General features: G+C 43.8%; 2 protein-coding genes across 6 annotated transcripts; both read right to left on the bottom strand.

Annotated features, from left to right (window-relative positions):
- Positions 1 to 2,434: 2,434 nt before the first annotated feature.
- LOC4328405 (OVARIAN TUMOR DOMAIN-containing deubiquitinating enzyme 2) lies at positions 2,435 to 5,922 on the bottom strand. Its single transcript, XM_015768309.3, has 9 exons — positions 5,809 to 5,922; positions 4,967 to 5,041; positions 4,834 to 4,879; positions 3,982 to 4,090; positions 3,444 to 3,535; positions 3,300 to 3,362; positions 3,094 to 3,212; positions 2,731 to 2,806; positions 2,435 to 2,633 (listed from the first exon to the last, which is right to left on the bottom strand). Exons 2-9 carry the CDS (start codon positions 5,029 to 5,031, stop codon positions 2,577 to 2,579), a joined length of 627 nt encoding a protein of 208 aa, XP_015623795.1. The 5' UTR covers positions 5,032 to 5,041; positions 5,809 to 5,922; the 3' UTR covers positions 2,435 to 2,576.
- A 1,653-nt stretch (positions 5,923 to 7,575) lies between these two features.
- Positions 7,576 to 10,618, bottom strand: LOC4328404 (pentatricopeptide repeat-containing protein At4g21065). Of its 5 annotated transcripts, XM_066308068.1 has the most exons (4): positions 9,095 to 10,618; positions 8,711 to 8,842; positions 8,321 to 8,505; positions 7,626 to 8,243 (listed from the first exon to the last, which is right to left on the bottom strand). In XM_066308068.1, the coding sequence occupies exon 1, from the start codon at positions 10,575 to 10,577 to the stop codon at positions 9,147 to 9,149; it is 1,431 nt and encodes a 476-aa protein (XP_066164165.1). In that variant the 5' UTR covers positions 10,578 to 10,618; the 3' UTR covers positions 7,626 to 8,243; positions 8,321 to 8,505; positions 8,711 to 8,842; positions 9,095 to 9,146. The 5 variants fall into 5 exon arrangements, with proteins under 5 accessions (XP_066164166.1, XP_066164164.1, XP_015623524.1 ...); XM_066308069.1 differs by lacking the exon at positions 8,711 to 8,842 and having other exon boundaries at positions 7,576 to 8,243; positions 8,321 to 8,526; XM_066308067.1 differs by lacking the exon at positions 8,711 to 8,842 and having other exon boundaries at positions 7,576 to 8,243.
- Between the last annotated feature and the right edge of the window lie 2,687 nt (positions 10,619 to 13,305).

The following is a 13,305-nucleotide window of genomic DNA, read 5'->3' as shown; positions in this document are numbered from 1 at the left end:
AATAAGCCTTAGGATTGATGGTCCTTAGTGCTTTATGTGATTTATTTCTTTAAACTAGTTAATGTGTGTTTTGGTTTTATACATCTTAATTATACAAAGGTTGAGAGTGTTGTCATTGCAGTTGTATCATCTTGATGCAATTTACTGAGTTCAATAAAAACTTCTATTACTTTCTTAAAAAAGTAATTAATGAGTAATTATCCAACCTTGCAACTATAGCTCTAGCTTACCTAGCAATAATAGTGACATATACGTACACGTCATCTTTATAAGTTTATACACTTGGCACACTTATCCAAAAGTTAATTAATCATTCATAAAGTGAGTATTATACATGGACGTATCACGCTGCACTATCTCAACGTTGTATATATGCGCATATCTGTGTTGCTTTCGGATTGATGTCATGAGCATTAGTTAATTTTAGTCTACAGAGTAATTAAGCTAAGATACACTGATTAATTATGTGATAATAAAGGCCAGGTGTTATAATTTAGCATTTGAACATGGAAAGCTAAGGAGAAAGCAAAATTAATAAAGCGGGTCGAATCGATGTGTCACGAGGAAATCGCAAATTCGGATTGGAAGGGTACGTTGACAGCGACTAAAGGAGGGAGATCTACTGGATGACTATGTAGTCAAAAAGAGAATGAAAAAGGAGGCCGCACCCAATTAATTAATTAATTAATTAATTAATATTTAAATAAATAATTATAACGTCCTGCTAAGATGACCCAGGTATATCTTTAAATCGTAAATCACTAATATATATATATATATATATATATATATATATATATATATATATAATTTGCTATTTTATATGTGAAAACGATATTAGTACATTCATAACAAAAGTACATTTTTTAAAATATTTTAGACACAGTTAGAAATAAAATAGTGACGAAACACACGTACATTGGAGACTGTAACGATATCCAATCAGTAAGAAAGAACAAAAGGAGTAGTAGTAGTTATCAAAAGGAGTAGCTTTTATTTTCTCTAGTGAAAACAATTAACCAGTCAACATTGATCTTTGGGTAACACATGGGAGAGTATCATCTAACACAGTGTTCACAATATATATTGGGGCCCATATATCACTGTGCTAGTAATAACTTGTACAGTAATATGGCTGGGCATGCATGCATGGGCCAAGATGAAGCTGGGTGTATATATTACTATGTCAATGTGGGCTCCATTTATGCATGTAACTTGATCACTGTTTAATTCATATCTTTTAATAATTTCTCTTATCTTTTTTTCCCTAGCATGGCAATTGGCCAAACCATAGGCAGTAGTACTCCAGCTAGTGCATGCAAAGATGAAAGACCGATCTTGTCTACAGTTCCTAGTGTTATTGCTGCTGTCCTTTTCCTTTTTGTTAATTAATTACTGTTATTCCCCGCAAAAAAAATTAATTACTGTTATTTAATTCTGTTGTCAGATTAATTTCAACATGTGACTTTTATCCTTTGGATGGCAATGCCTTTCAGTTTCAGGTATACTACGTGCTCTTGGACCAACTCTCTAGCTATTTCCTCTTGTTTCCCAAAAGAAATTAATTGAAAGGTAAGCTAGGATACATGTCCTGCCTGTGTTTCTGCATACTAAGTACAAATACTATAATAATAATCTATCTTGGTCTCATGTTAATTGGGAGTAAAATAATTCAGGTATGGGTGTCTATGCTGCTTTAGATCGACTCATTTAAGTTTTTTTTATCACCATTTGAATGGGAAGTTTGACCAGGAGCAAAGCTAATAGATTAGATTCCTGCCTGGTCGACAGGAAAAACAAAAGAAAAAACAGTATGCTCCACAGAATCTATACTGCGTACGTGCATGTGCCATATTAAAAGCTTACACCTGAGCATCTGCATGCATGCCAACCAAAGGAGCCCACAAGAAACAAAAATGAAAAATAAAAAGAATCTGGGCTTGGCCCATGTGATGATTTGAAGCAACAACTCTCAACTCATCCATCAGCACAGACATCCGAGGAAAAATAACTTCGTTTTTATCTCTGTTCAAATTCGTAGTAGTTTTGAGGTAGTATGTTGGAAGCAGAGTCTGCAATCTCGATTGGCTAGTTTAATTTCCAGCCCCACCAAGACGTTAATTTTTTTTTTGGATAATTTTGAATGAAATTAGCCAAATTTCGAACAAAACCATTTGAAATGCACATTTCACGCCGGCTCGAGATGTTTTAAAATCGTTGAGACTCTAAACCCTTGGTTCGAGTTAAAAAGTTTAAACTTTCGAAATCAGGCAGCAAAACGTAAGCCACATTCATCTATATGTAAGTTTTCTTCCATTTTCAATGTATAGGGGTGAGCGTGAACCAACCAATGAAAACAAAATCAGAAGCTGATATGCAAGGTAATGACTACAATCAAGCATAGTTGACAAGTCAACGTCGATATCACACCGGATTATCCAAACTGGCATTATTAAATTACCCTGTAACAAATGTTGTAATACAGTTCTATACCATATCCAACCCGAGAAGAATTATCAATTGGAACAAATGAACATGGGTTTTACAAGTTACAACACAGGTTTTATCTTGTACAGTCATTTGTATTCTTGGAAGTTGACATGTCCAGTGGCCTGAGCATGTTCAACGGCTTCCTGTATTGTGCACCAAGAGAGAAGGCTTTGATCAGTTCATGGTCATCACGGATTGGTATAAACAAAAACATTTTGTGTTTTTAAGAGCATCACTTACCTTTTGACCAATCACACCAATTTGGCAGACGCCACAGCGCAAGGTGAAGTTTGCAGTGTCTGTGTAGCTCCTCTTCCTGCATATGGCATGTCCAACCAATGGTGAATAAGACATATGAATGAACACCATTCACATGATGCACTTGCGATTACATATGATCATGTTCGATGATGCAATTTACTAGGAGCTAAAGCTTCTTCTTCCTCTTCTTTTCATTTTTGGTTTCTGGGATGCATATTTTGAATCACTTCTGAACAGTGGTTACATGCTAAACTAAATGTTCTGTTCAAGGCATCACTGATTTCAGCAAATTATGTAGATACTTTATAGGAAAAAAAGAACTAAGCTTGAAATGATAGATACCTCTTTTCATCCTTCACGAAGTTAAGAGCAAGGCCCTCTACTGGGCCAATCGACCATTTGTGGTCGACAGGGAAGATAGTCTGATCAAATTCTTCCGGTGCACCTTCAAATGGTGACATCTGAATTTTGTTGATAAAAAACAGCCAAAATTAGTTGGCATCTCATTGTGTTTTGTTTATCGTCAAAAATTTATCATGAATACTTACAGCTAAAGCATCATAATGCAGCCCATCATAGATGAGCATAGTTCGCTCAGTGTAGTTCTTCTCCTGTATCAAGGGATGCAAAGCTAAGACACCGCCTTAACACTTTAGGATAAACAAAAGTAAAGGAATATAAGATCCACCAACCTGACCATACAGATCACAGCGGGTTGTCTGGATGTCATATGCAGCAATTTCACGCCCATAATATTCCGATAGGATAGAAAGTTCAATGGCACCTGTACAGTTGAAGAAACAGAGGTGAAAAAAAGTCAAATATCAGCAGGTAAACTAGTAAATCATCACAAGTAGTGTTAATTGTTGCAACTCTAGAAAGAGAAGCACTTGTACTGGTAACCCAAAGTGCTTATATCATTTGGAGAAACTTTTAGTGCCACCAGACTACTAATGGAGGCTGAAACTTATATAGCAAAGATGCTTACCAAGAGAACATGAGCTCAACTATTTTCATGGTCTAAGGCATAAATGTGGAAAAGCATGACATTGCATTATTCCTCTTGCGAAAAAGGGATGTTTTAACACAAATTTTAGAGCATTGATGCAACAAAATGTGGTGCATGACTGTATGTCAAAATCCATGGATAAACAACATAGCATGAACGGTTTCCATTGAGGTTGTTTTTCAGCCTTGTTGCTGTGCATGATTAGTGGTGCAAAAGCTCACCTCCCCACTTTTCAGAATCCAAAATCCAAGCACAGTACGCTTCATTTGGTTTTCCAAGAAAAACTTCACTGTACTTTGCAGGATCACTAGCAACTGCTGCTGCTATAACCTTCAAGAAAAGAGGGAGAAAAACGCAATGTCAACCATACTGAATTTTGCAGCAGTAAGGCAATAATTGTAAGCCTAGCTTAAATCGACATCATCACATGCGTATTGGTGCCTTTATCATACCTGAGCTAATACACTATCTATTAAATTTATTCTTTTCTTCTACCAAAAGATGGTATTAAACAAAGTATAGTAACATAGCTACTTATTGAGGAAGGGGTAAGAATTCAACACAGCAGCTGAACATCAATACTCCCGCATACAGTTTTTTAAAATAAATTACAAACATTACTAGTACAGTTGACAAAATAACGCTTGAGTAACAGATATGCCAATGGATCTAACTGAATTCCATAGTTATCAGTGCATGCCATGTAAGAGTTCCTCAAAGAAGTTTATCACACGAATTGAATTAAGGCCAGTAGCTCATCTATATGATAGATCAATATCATTGCCAAGCTAACAATATCATTCCATCTATTCCAATTAATGCAGCCACACATGATAGTACAACTGGTTTTGGCAGAAAATGACTTTGGAGCATATACAAACGTTTGATACCAAATACTATAAACATATTATAGAACACGAAGTTTCTAGCAAGCATGATGATAGCTTTGGTTCGAGTTTGCAAAAATACGAGGGGGATGTATATCATTTTTTACAACATCAGAGCCTCTAAAAACCTTGAAGAGTGAGAGGGAAGACATATATGCAGGTACATTAGTCTTTCAAAGCAGATACCTGTCTGAGCTCAGAAGCCTTGTTCCTGTTATGCTCCATGACATACCTGTATCAAAGAAGGTATAATCGGCAACCGCTCCATTTGCAAAACCATCAATAATATATAGATAGCACCATGATTGAGAAATCATACCCAACAGCATTGAAGAGGCAACTGTTGTCCGAAGGGATCACCCTCCTCACAACAACACCTTCCATTCCAGCTCAGCTAGAAACCATTTAAAAAAAAAAATCACTCGTCAGAAGAAATGAATTGCAAAAGTAGCGCTTGTAATAATCACTGCCATCACATTAAATTGACAGTATGAAGGACAGCAAATGCAAATTACTAGAGGCAGAATCCATTCCAATCAATGAAGAAGATGCTGTGGTTAAAGCATCAGGAAAGTAAAAACATTATTTTTAGATAAGCATCAAGTAGTAAACATGATGAACAAAAAAAAATAATTATATTACATGGGTAGATAGATACATGATCCGCTAATCAATTGAAATCAAATCCCCATAAAGAAGACACTTTAGGAACTAGTACAGGTTTCTAATCTTTATCTAAACGGTGCTTATCACCATTTCTCCTCCTCAATCAGGAAGAGAGAAGAAGCTAGAGAACCAAACACAAGGAAAAGGAACCCCGCAATATATCTATCAGAAATGGCGAAACGAAGAGCGTTCACAGGTGACCGACCGACCATCTCCTGCCGCATCTGATGCCAAAGCGCAGGAAGGCAGGCAAGAACCGGACGCTGCACGCGGCGTAAACCTTCGCACCCACCTATGACCTACCAGAGAATCCCTCCCGACGAACCCCCCGGCTACGAGCGAAGCTACGACGAACAGCAGAGCAAAGAAGAAGAAGAAGAAGCCGACACGAAGGAAGGTTCTTGTCCTCTGTCGAGAATCAATGGAAGGAGGAGGCGTTCCGCGAACATCCGAAAGGGAGAAAGGAGAGGGGGGGAATGGAAGAGCGAGACTTACGAGGAGGAGGCGGCGCGGGGCGAGGGATCCGGGGTGCTGTCCGGGCAGACGAACGAAATCGTGGGGGAGAAGAAGAGGAGGAGACGCGCGAGGAGAGATACGAACGAGAGCGGCGAGGCGATCCGAGACGGATCTGAAGGCCAAAAAGAGGGCAGGTTGGTCGCGGCGAGACACGAGGAGGCCGCGTCCGTGCGCCGCGAGGGAGGCTGTGGCACTCCACGATAAACATGTGTTTGGATCAATAGGTTAACATATGTGTGTCCAGGTTCATAGCTCAAATTTGTTTTTTTCTGGGATGGAATAGAAGGTCACATCAAACATACTCCCTTCCGTCCGTCCTGACAAAAAAAAAATCTAACAACGAAATATGAATCTCTCTTAGGTTGAGTTTATTTCTAGAACGAAGAGAGTACTTTTTCAGATTTGTTTGGTTTCGAGATCGGTAAAAATTGGTTGATCCCCACGGAGAAATATTTCTTCAAGATTCAAGTCAGATTCACAATTTAAAAATTGACAGACCAATTCAACACACTTCATCTCTGTCACTGACATGTGAACCACACTCTCTTATCCCTAAAAATGCATGACCACTTCATATCTCTCTCTGTGTTTTATGTTTTATGTCATGCCATGCAAATTGTGCATTATTTGATTGAGCATGTGTACATTGCAACAAAGACTACCCATTTGCCCTCTTAAATAAACGATTCGAGATTTAAAAGTTGAAAAAACAAACATAGAAACACTCATTCAGACCTCACAAAACATGCCCTACTATATATATGTCACTCGAGTAATGTTTCACTAATAAATTTACATGTGTGTAGCAAACAATAGCAGATCTAATATGAGTGCAAGGAGAGAGAGGAAGAATTTTGTTTGGGGGGAAGGGGGTTAGATCATCACTATTTAGAGCAGGGTCAATAATAAAGTAGTCAGTTGGCTCCAATTATATTTATACCAGTTCATCTATAACTCACTTTGTAGCTCGTACATACATTGTATTGTTGGGCCCTACACACTTCACATCATTATTAAAAAAAAATGCAGCATTGACCCCATGCTGCAGCATCTCTCTCATGCCCGACGCTTTTGTCTTGAGACGTGTGCTGCAACCTGGTGATAAAATCGTCGCCCGCCCGCGCCTGCTTAGGTTCTCTTTAGCTCTTTCCTCCAGATCAGTATTGCAATCTACACTTAGTGTCGCAAACTATTTCTCGTGGATTTCCCCCTGAGTAGCAAAGATCGAATGATAATTCATTATTTTCTTTTAAAAAATCTAGATACGTGTCTGTCACTAAATAAGGCAAAACTTTTTTTTAGAAGATCTCCTGCGCTTTTCTTTTTCAAGAGGAAAGGTTGCGGGGAAAAGAATAAAGGCTCTATGTCAACGCGAAGAGCCGCACCACCACACGCACACGGGAGGGAACCCAGCCAACCTGTACACACACACCTCGGTGGGGTGCCGGCCGGTCAAGTGGCAGGCGAATCCGAGCCTCCCACGCGAGGAAGCAAAGCCGAGCAGAGAGGCCTTGCGTTGCGTGCGCCTTTGCTAGCTTTTCCACGGGCTTGTTTAGTGGTAAAAAAAAAAATTTACCCCTACATATCACATCAGACATACGGACACATTTAAAGTATTAAACGTAATCTAATAACAAAACAAATTACAGATTCCGCCAGAAAACTGCGAGATGAATTTATTAAGCCTAATTAATTTGTCATTAGCAAATGTTTACTGTAACACCACATTGTCAAATCATGACGCAATTAGACTTAAAAGATTCGTCTCGCAATTTCCTTATGAACTGTGTAATTGGTTTTTCTTTTCTGCATTTAATACTTCATGCATATGTACAAACATTCAATGTGACAACGTAAAAAATCCAAACATTCGATGTGACGACGTGAAAAATTTTGTTTGGGAACTAAACAGGCCCCAACTTGCTCCCTTCTTTTCCTTGCCCCAGATTCCTTTGCCACAACATGGAGAAAGAGATATATGCCCAGTGTTGTGATATCCAGGTTAGATAAGATTCTGGAAAGTTACAGGAGAATAATATATAAGCCGATATGATATGCTTGTTGGTTCAGTGCATGCACAAGAGAAGCTTCTCCCAAGAACCCATGGAAGCTCTGCCTCTACTCATGTTTGTTATGGTGGAAGTTGCAGGGCCAGGGTAGCTGCTCCTTTACCCCAATCACCATCCATCCGGCATCAACCAACAAGAGTCCAAATCATATACTAGTAAGCAAAAACCAGCCATTAGTGTTGACGACCAAAATAACCAACAAAACTACTTGCCGGTGAAAAGTAAGATTCTGCGCCTCTCTGCCGCTGACATTCCTCCCTTGATTTCTTTCGTGAGTGGCATGTGGGTGGGTCTTGCAGGAGCAAATAAGCTTTCACTGACATCATCCGGCCCCCACACGCTTTGCTGAATGCATAAACACCAGCATTGCAATTTGTCAACAATTTATGCATGGTAGTATTTCTGCAAGAAAGCATTATCACCTGGGAGTAGAGGCGCTCTAGTATGCACTAGCTTTTGGACGGAGACTGAATAAGCTGGCATATTTCTTGTTCTTCCAACACAGAAGGGGAAGTTGATGTGCTTCCATGCTGCTTCAGAAATGTGTCGTTTGCCAATCAAGAGCGACGGCAATGGCGGATCAGTGAGGTAGGTTTTGTTATCGGATCTGCATTTGAAGCAAAATAGACTGGGAATTGATAAGCGATTGGAGATACTAGGTAACCAAATGCGTTTTCAAACCAATACCAAAAATATTGAAGTACTTGGGAGACTAGCTAAGTAAAAGCTCAGGAGCATAATACAATACTAAACACATGAAATAATCGAACATGTAAAACGGTGCAGCTACGATCTTAGGGTTCACCAAGTACCACCAGAGCTTGTTGATGATGATCAAGGAAGGTAGGTACACCTATATCAAGCTTGACAACTCCTCCCTAAGTTGTTAGAAGAATTTTGTCTTGTTATCTCTATCGAAGTACAGAAGATTATGGCAATTAAACCTGTCCGTTCCAAAGTTAACATTAATTACTTATCAATACAAGGGTGCCTTACATGGATCAAGGTACTAATTAACCAATCACTACACTCAAATTCAAGTTTGTAGAACAGGGCTAGTATTTAATTAAGCAACTTAACATTCATTTCTCTCTTAACAGTCAAACCATAAGAATCTTGAAACAAATCGAAGATGACAAATTATCCAATATGCTCCAGGTTATATATACTTTTAGAAAAATCACTAGTTACCTTACCTGCCCAATAATGAGAGAAGCTACATTGAGAGTGGATGTGTTGAAACCCTGCTCAAGAAGCCATGAAAGAAACATCTGATGTAATCACACTCTGGCCAGGTGGCTTTCTGCAAATAGTGTCATCTCTTATCTTCCTTCTAAGAGAATCAACTTCATGCCACAGGTTTTGGTTAGCATAAATGTTGGACAGAAGCACACCAGCACCTCCTTTATCTGAGCGAACAGACTCAATCCTCTTGATCACTAGTTCCCCAATATCCAATTCATTGTTGATACTGCAAGCACTCAATAATGCCCCGAGAATTGCCAAGTTTGGCTCAAAAGGCATGCTTTCAATAAACTGATAACCACGTGCAATAAGCCCTGCCCTGCTGAAAAGATCTACCATGCAACCGTAATGCTTGATATCAGGGGTGACCTTGTACTCATTCTCCATGGAATTGAAGATAGATATTCCCTCATCCACCAATCCAGCATGGCTACAGGCAGAAAGAACCACAACAAAGGTAGTCGAATCTGGCAATACTCCCGCCTCTTTCATGCTAAAGAATAAAGCAACTGCCTCTTTGCCATGGCCATGAGAAGCCAACCCTGAAATCATGGCCGTCCATGAATGCAGGTCCTTCTGAGGCATCAAACCAAACAAGCCACGAGCTAACTCAATGCTGCCACACTTTCCATACATATCGATCAACGAATTCTTCACAATCAACTCTCCTTCCAACCCCACCTTCTCCACATATGCATGCAACCCTTTGGCATACTCCAGGGAGCCCAGTCCAGCACACGCAGAAGCAACCGACACAACCGTTGCCACATTAGGCCTAACAGCCTCCTCGCAGCTTCTCATCTCCTGAAATACCTCGACACCTCGAAGGAACATCCCAGAGTCCACGTATCCCGACACCATGCCCGTCCATGCAACCACATCCTTCGCCTGCATTTCATCAAACACCCTGCGAGCGGCAACCTCAAACCGGCAAGCAAAGTAGGCGTTCATCAGCGCCGTCTGCGTGAAGAGCACGGAACTGTAACCAAGGCGGAGGCTTTGCCCGTGCAGGGATTCGCAGAGAGGACGATCACCGGAAGAACAGGCATGGATCAAGAACGGGAGCGTGTAACGATCCGTGGTAACGCCTCGGTGGCGCATTTGGTCGAACAGCTGGAGGGCGAGACGGGGAGGCGAGGCGCGGATGAGGGAGTTGAAGGAGAAGGGCGAGAGGGAGGAGGCGGGGAGGTGGGAGAGGAGCAGGAGGGAGAACCGGAGGGAGAGGCGCGAGGAGGCGACGAGGAGGCGCGAGGCGACGAAGGGGTTGCGCGCGAGGCCGGAGACGATGCAGTGGGAGAGAAGAGGAGCGAAGGCGCGGAGGGAAGCGGCGGGGAGGAGGAGCGGGCGGAGGCGGCGGTGGCGGCGGAAGAGCGCGTTCTCCGCCGCCCACGCCGGAAGCGCCGCGGCGTGCGGCGGCGACGGCGGCGGCGCCATGGAAATTGCAAACGCTCATCTCGTCCGCAAATACGTATTTCAAAAGCGAAGGCGTAATCTGGTAGACCGCTTTTGAAAGCGAGATTAGCTCAACGCGATGATTTCATTAATCACGGAACATGTATACATATAGACCTCATCCATACCTTAACCACTCAACCGACTTATAGCAATAGAATCGGGAGGATTAGGACGAGAGATCGGATGAAACAGAAAGACATAAACACCGCAAGCGATAATATCGCTAACACCTCCCCGCAGCCGGAACGTTGTTAGAGCGAACGTTCAGGCTGGACCGGAACTCCGTGAACACAGGAGTTGGCAACCCCTTGGTGAAGATGTCGGCGTATTGGGATGTGGTTGGCACATGTAGAACTCGCACAGATCCAATGGCGACCTTCTCGCGCACAAAATGTAAATCAATCTCAACATGTTTCGTGCGTTGATGCTGCACTGGATTAGTTGAGAGATACACTGCACTGACATTGTCGCAATACACAAGAGTATCTCGGACTGGCGGGGCATGCAGCTCGGTCAAGAGTTGGCGCAGCCAACAGGTCTCAGCGACGGCATTTGCAACAGCTCGGTACTCAGCCTCAGCACTGGAACGAGAGACAGTGTTCTGACGCTTGGAGGACTAGGAGACTAGGTTGTCTCCCAAGAACACAGCGTAGCCCGAGGTGGACTTGCGTGTGTCTGGACAGCCAGCCCAGTCCACATCAGAATAGGCCACCAAGTCATGAGAAGAAGACTGGCGGATGTGTAGTCCAAGATCTGTAGTGTCGCGAACATAGCGTAAGATCCTCTTGAGAGCGGTGAGATGAGTCTCGCGAGGGTCATGCATGTGTAGACAGATCTACTGAACAACATACTGTATGTTAGGGCGAGTGAAGGTCAGATACTGCAATGCACCCGCAAGGCTGCGGTAGTCTTTGGGATCTGCAACTGGGGAACCATCTGTGGAGGATAGCTTGGAGGTAGTATCAACAGGGGTGTTGCAGGGCTTGCAATCTGTCATGCCAGCGCGCTCCAAGATCTCCAAGCAATACTGCCGCTGTGAGAGAAACAACCCTGAGGACTGACGAGAGACTGAAACACCGAGAAAGTGATGAAGCTCGCCAAGATCCTTCATGGAGAACTCTGTCTGCATAGATGAGATGGTCTAGCGCCGGAGCGAGGTGGACGAGGCAGTAAGAACAATGTCGTCGACATAAAGCAGAAGATATATCACATCGCTGTCACGTCTATAGATGAAGAGAGACGTGGCCGACTTGGCCTCAATGAAACCAATGGATTGCAAGAAGGTAGCAAAGCGATTGTACCAAGCCCGTGGCGCTTGCTTGAGACCATAGAGGGACTTGTTGAGGCGGCAGACGGAGTTGGGGTGGGCAGTGTTGACGAAACCAGATGGCTGGATGCAGTAAACTGCCTCGGCCAGGGTACCATGCAAGAAGGCATTCTTCACATCAAGCTGATGAATGGGCCAGCCGCGGGAGACGGCGAGATTGAGGACGGTGCGAACTGTGGCCGGCTTGACGACGGGGCTGAAGGTCTCGTCGAAGTCAATGCCGGGGCGTTGCGAGAAACCGCGAAGTACCCAGCGAGCCTTGTAGCGGTCCAGACTGCCATCGGCGTGGAACTTATGTCGAAAAATCCACTTGCCGGTGACAATGTTGGCGCCTGGTGGAGGAGGGACAAGATCCCAAGTGCGGTTGGCCATCAACGCCGAGTACTCCTCTTGCATGGCGTCTCGCCAGTTGGTGTCAGCGAGCGCGGCACGGTAGGTGCGCGGGATCGGAGACAGGGTAGCGGCTTGAAGGTTCATACGTGTAGTGGGTACCGGTACACCAGCCTTGCCTCTGGTGGTCATGCCGTGGTCGTTGTCAACCGGAGACTTGCCGAAGCCGGTGATGAGCGGGCGTGGAAGAGGAACGCGCGCACTCCTTGCGCGGGTCGGAATCATGAGCGGCGGTAGAAACGGTGATGAAGCGCTAGAAGATCCGTCATGGGGCGACGTGGCCGTGCTTGGGGGAGCGCGCGGCCCAGCATCGATGAGGTCGACCGAGGTGGCCGAGGTGCTGGGGAAGTCCTGGAGCGCCGTGTGCTAGGCCAACCTTGTCGGTGTTGGAGTAGAGGGTGGCCCAGAGACAGCCGGAGAGTTCGCAGGCCGTGGGCTAGTGGGCAGAGCAGGCGGTGGTCCAGGCGGTGTAGTGGAGGGCCCACCAAGCAGCCGAGTGGAGGGAGAGGGCCCAGGCCGCGCGCCACTGGGCCTGCCGGAGCCGATCGGCGCCTGTACTGGAGCAGTAAAATCATCCAAGAAGAAGAGATCAGTAGTACATGTGTCAACAGTAGAGTTCTCAGCAAAGGGGAACGTGTTCTCATCAAACACGACATACCGAGAAATAATAACCCTGTTAGTAATGGGATCAAAACACCGGTATCCCTTGTGATCGCTGGGGTATCCAAGAAAGATACACATGGTGGAGCGGGGGGGGGGGTAGTTTGTTGGGTGTGGTGGCGGATAGGTTAGGATAACAACGGCAACCGAAAACCCGAAGATGTGTGTAAGACGGGTGGACACCATGGAGGGCAAAGTAGGGAGTGTGGCGTTGGAGAGTTTTAGTGGGGTGGCGGTTCATGAGATAGGTAGCGGTGTAGAGGGCCTCGACCCAAAAGGAGCCAGGGAGGTTGGCTTGAAAGAGAAGCGAGCGTACAATGTTGTTGAGGG

The sequence above is a fragment of the Oryza sativa genome, chromosome 2 (assembly GCF_034140825.1).
Source record: "Oryza sativa Japonica Group chromosome 2, ASM3414082v1".
In the NCBI taxonomy this organism is placed as follows: domain Eukaryota; kingdom Viridiplantae; phylum Streptophyta; class Magnoliopsida; order Poales; family Poaceae; genus Oryza; species Oryza sativa.
This window is presented reverse-complemented; position numbering and strand designations above follow the sequence as displayed.

Coding starts and splice junctions, on each gene's coding strand:
- LOC4328405 (XM_015768309.3), bottom strand. CDS start 5,031: ATGGAAGGTGTTGTTGTGAGGAGGGTGATCCCTTCGGACAACAGTTGC. Junction 4,880..4,966: donor TGCCTCTTCAATGCTGTTGG/GTATGATTTCTC, acceptor TCTTTGATACAG/GTATGTCATGGAGCATAACA. Junction 3,536..3,981: donor GGATTCTGAAAAGTGGGGAG/GTGAGCTTTTGC, acceptor TCAACTGTACAG/GTGCCATTGAACTTTCTATC.
- LOC4328404 (XM_066308069.1), bottom strand. CDS start 10,577: ATGGCGCCGCCGCCGTCGCCGCCGCACGCCGCGGCGCTTCCGGCGTGG.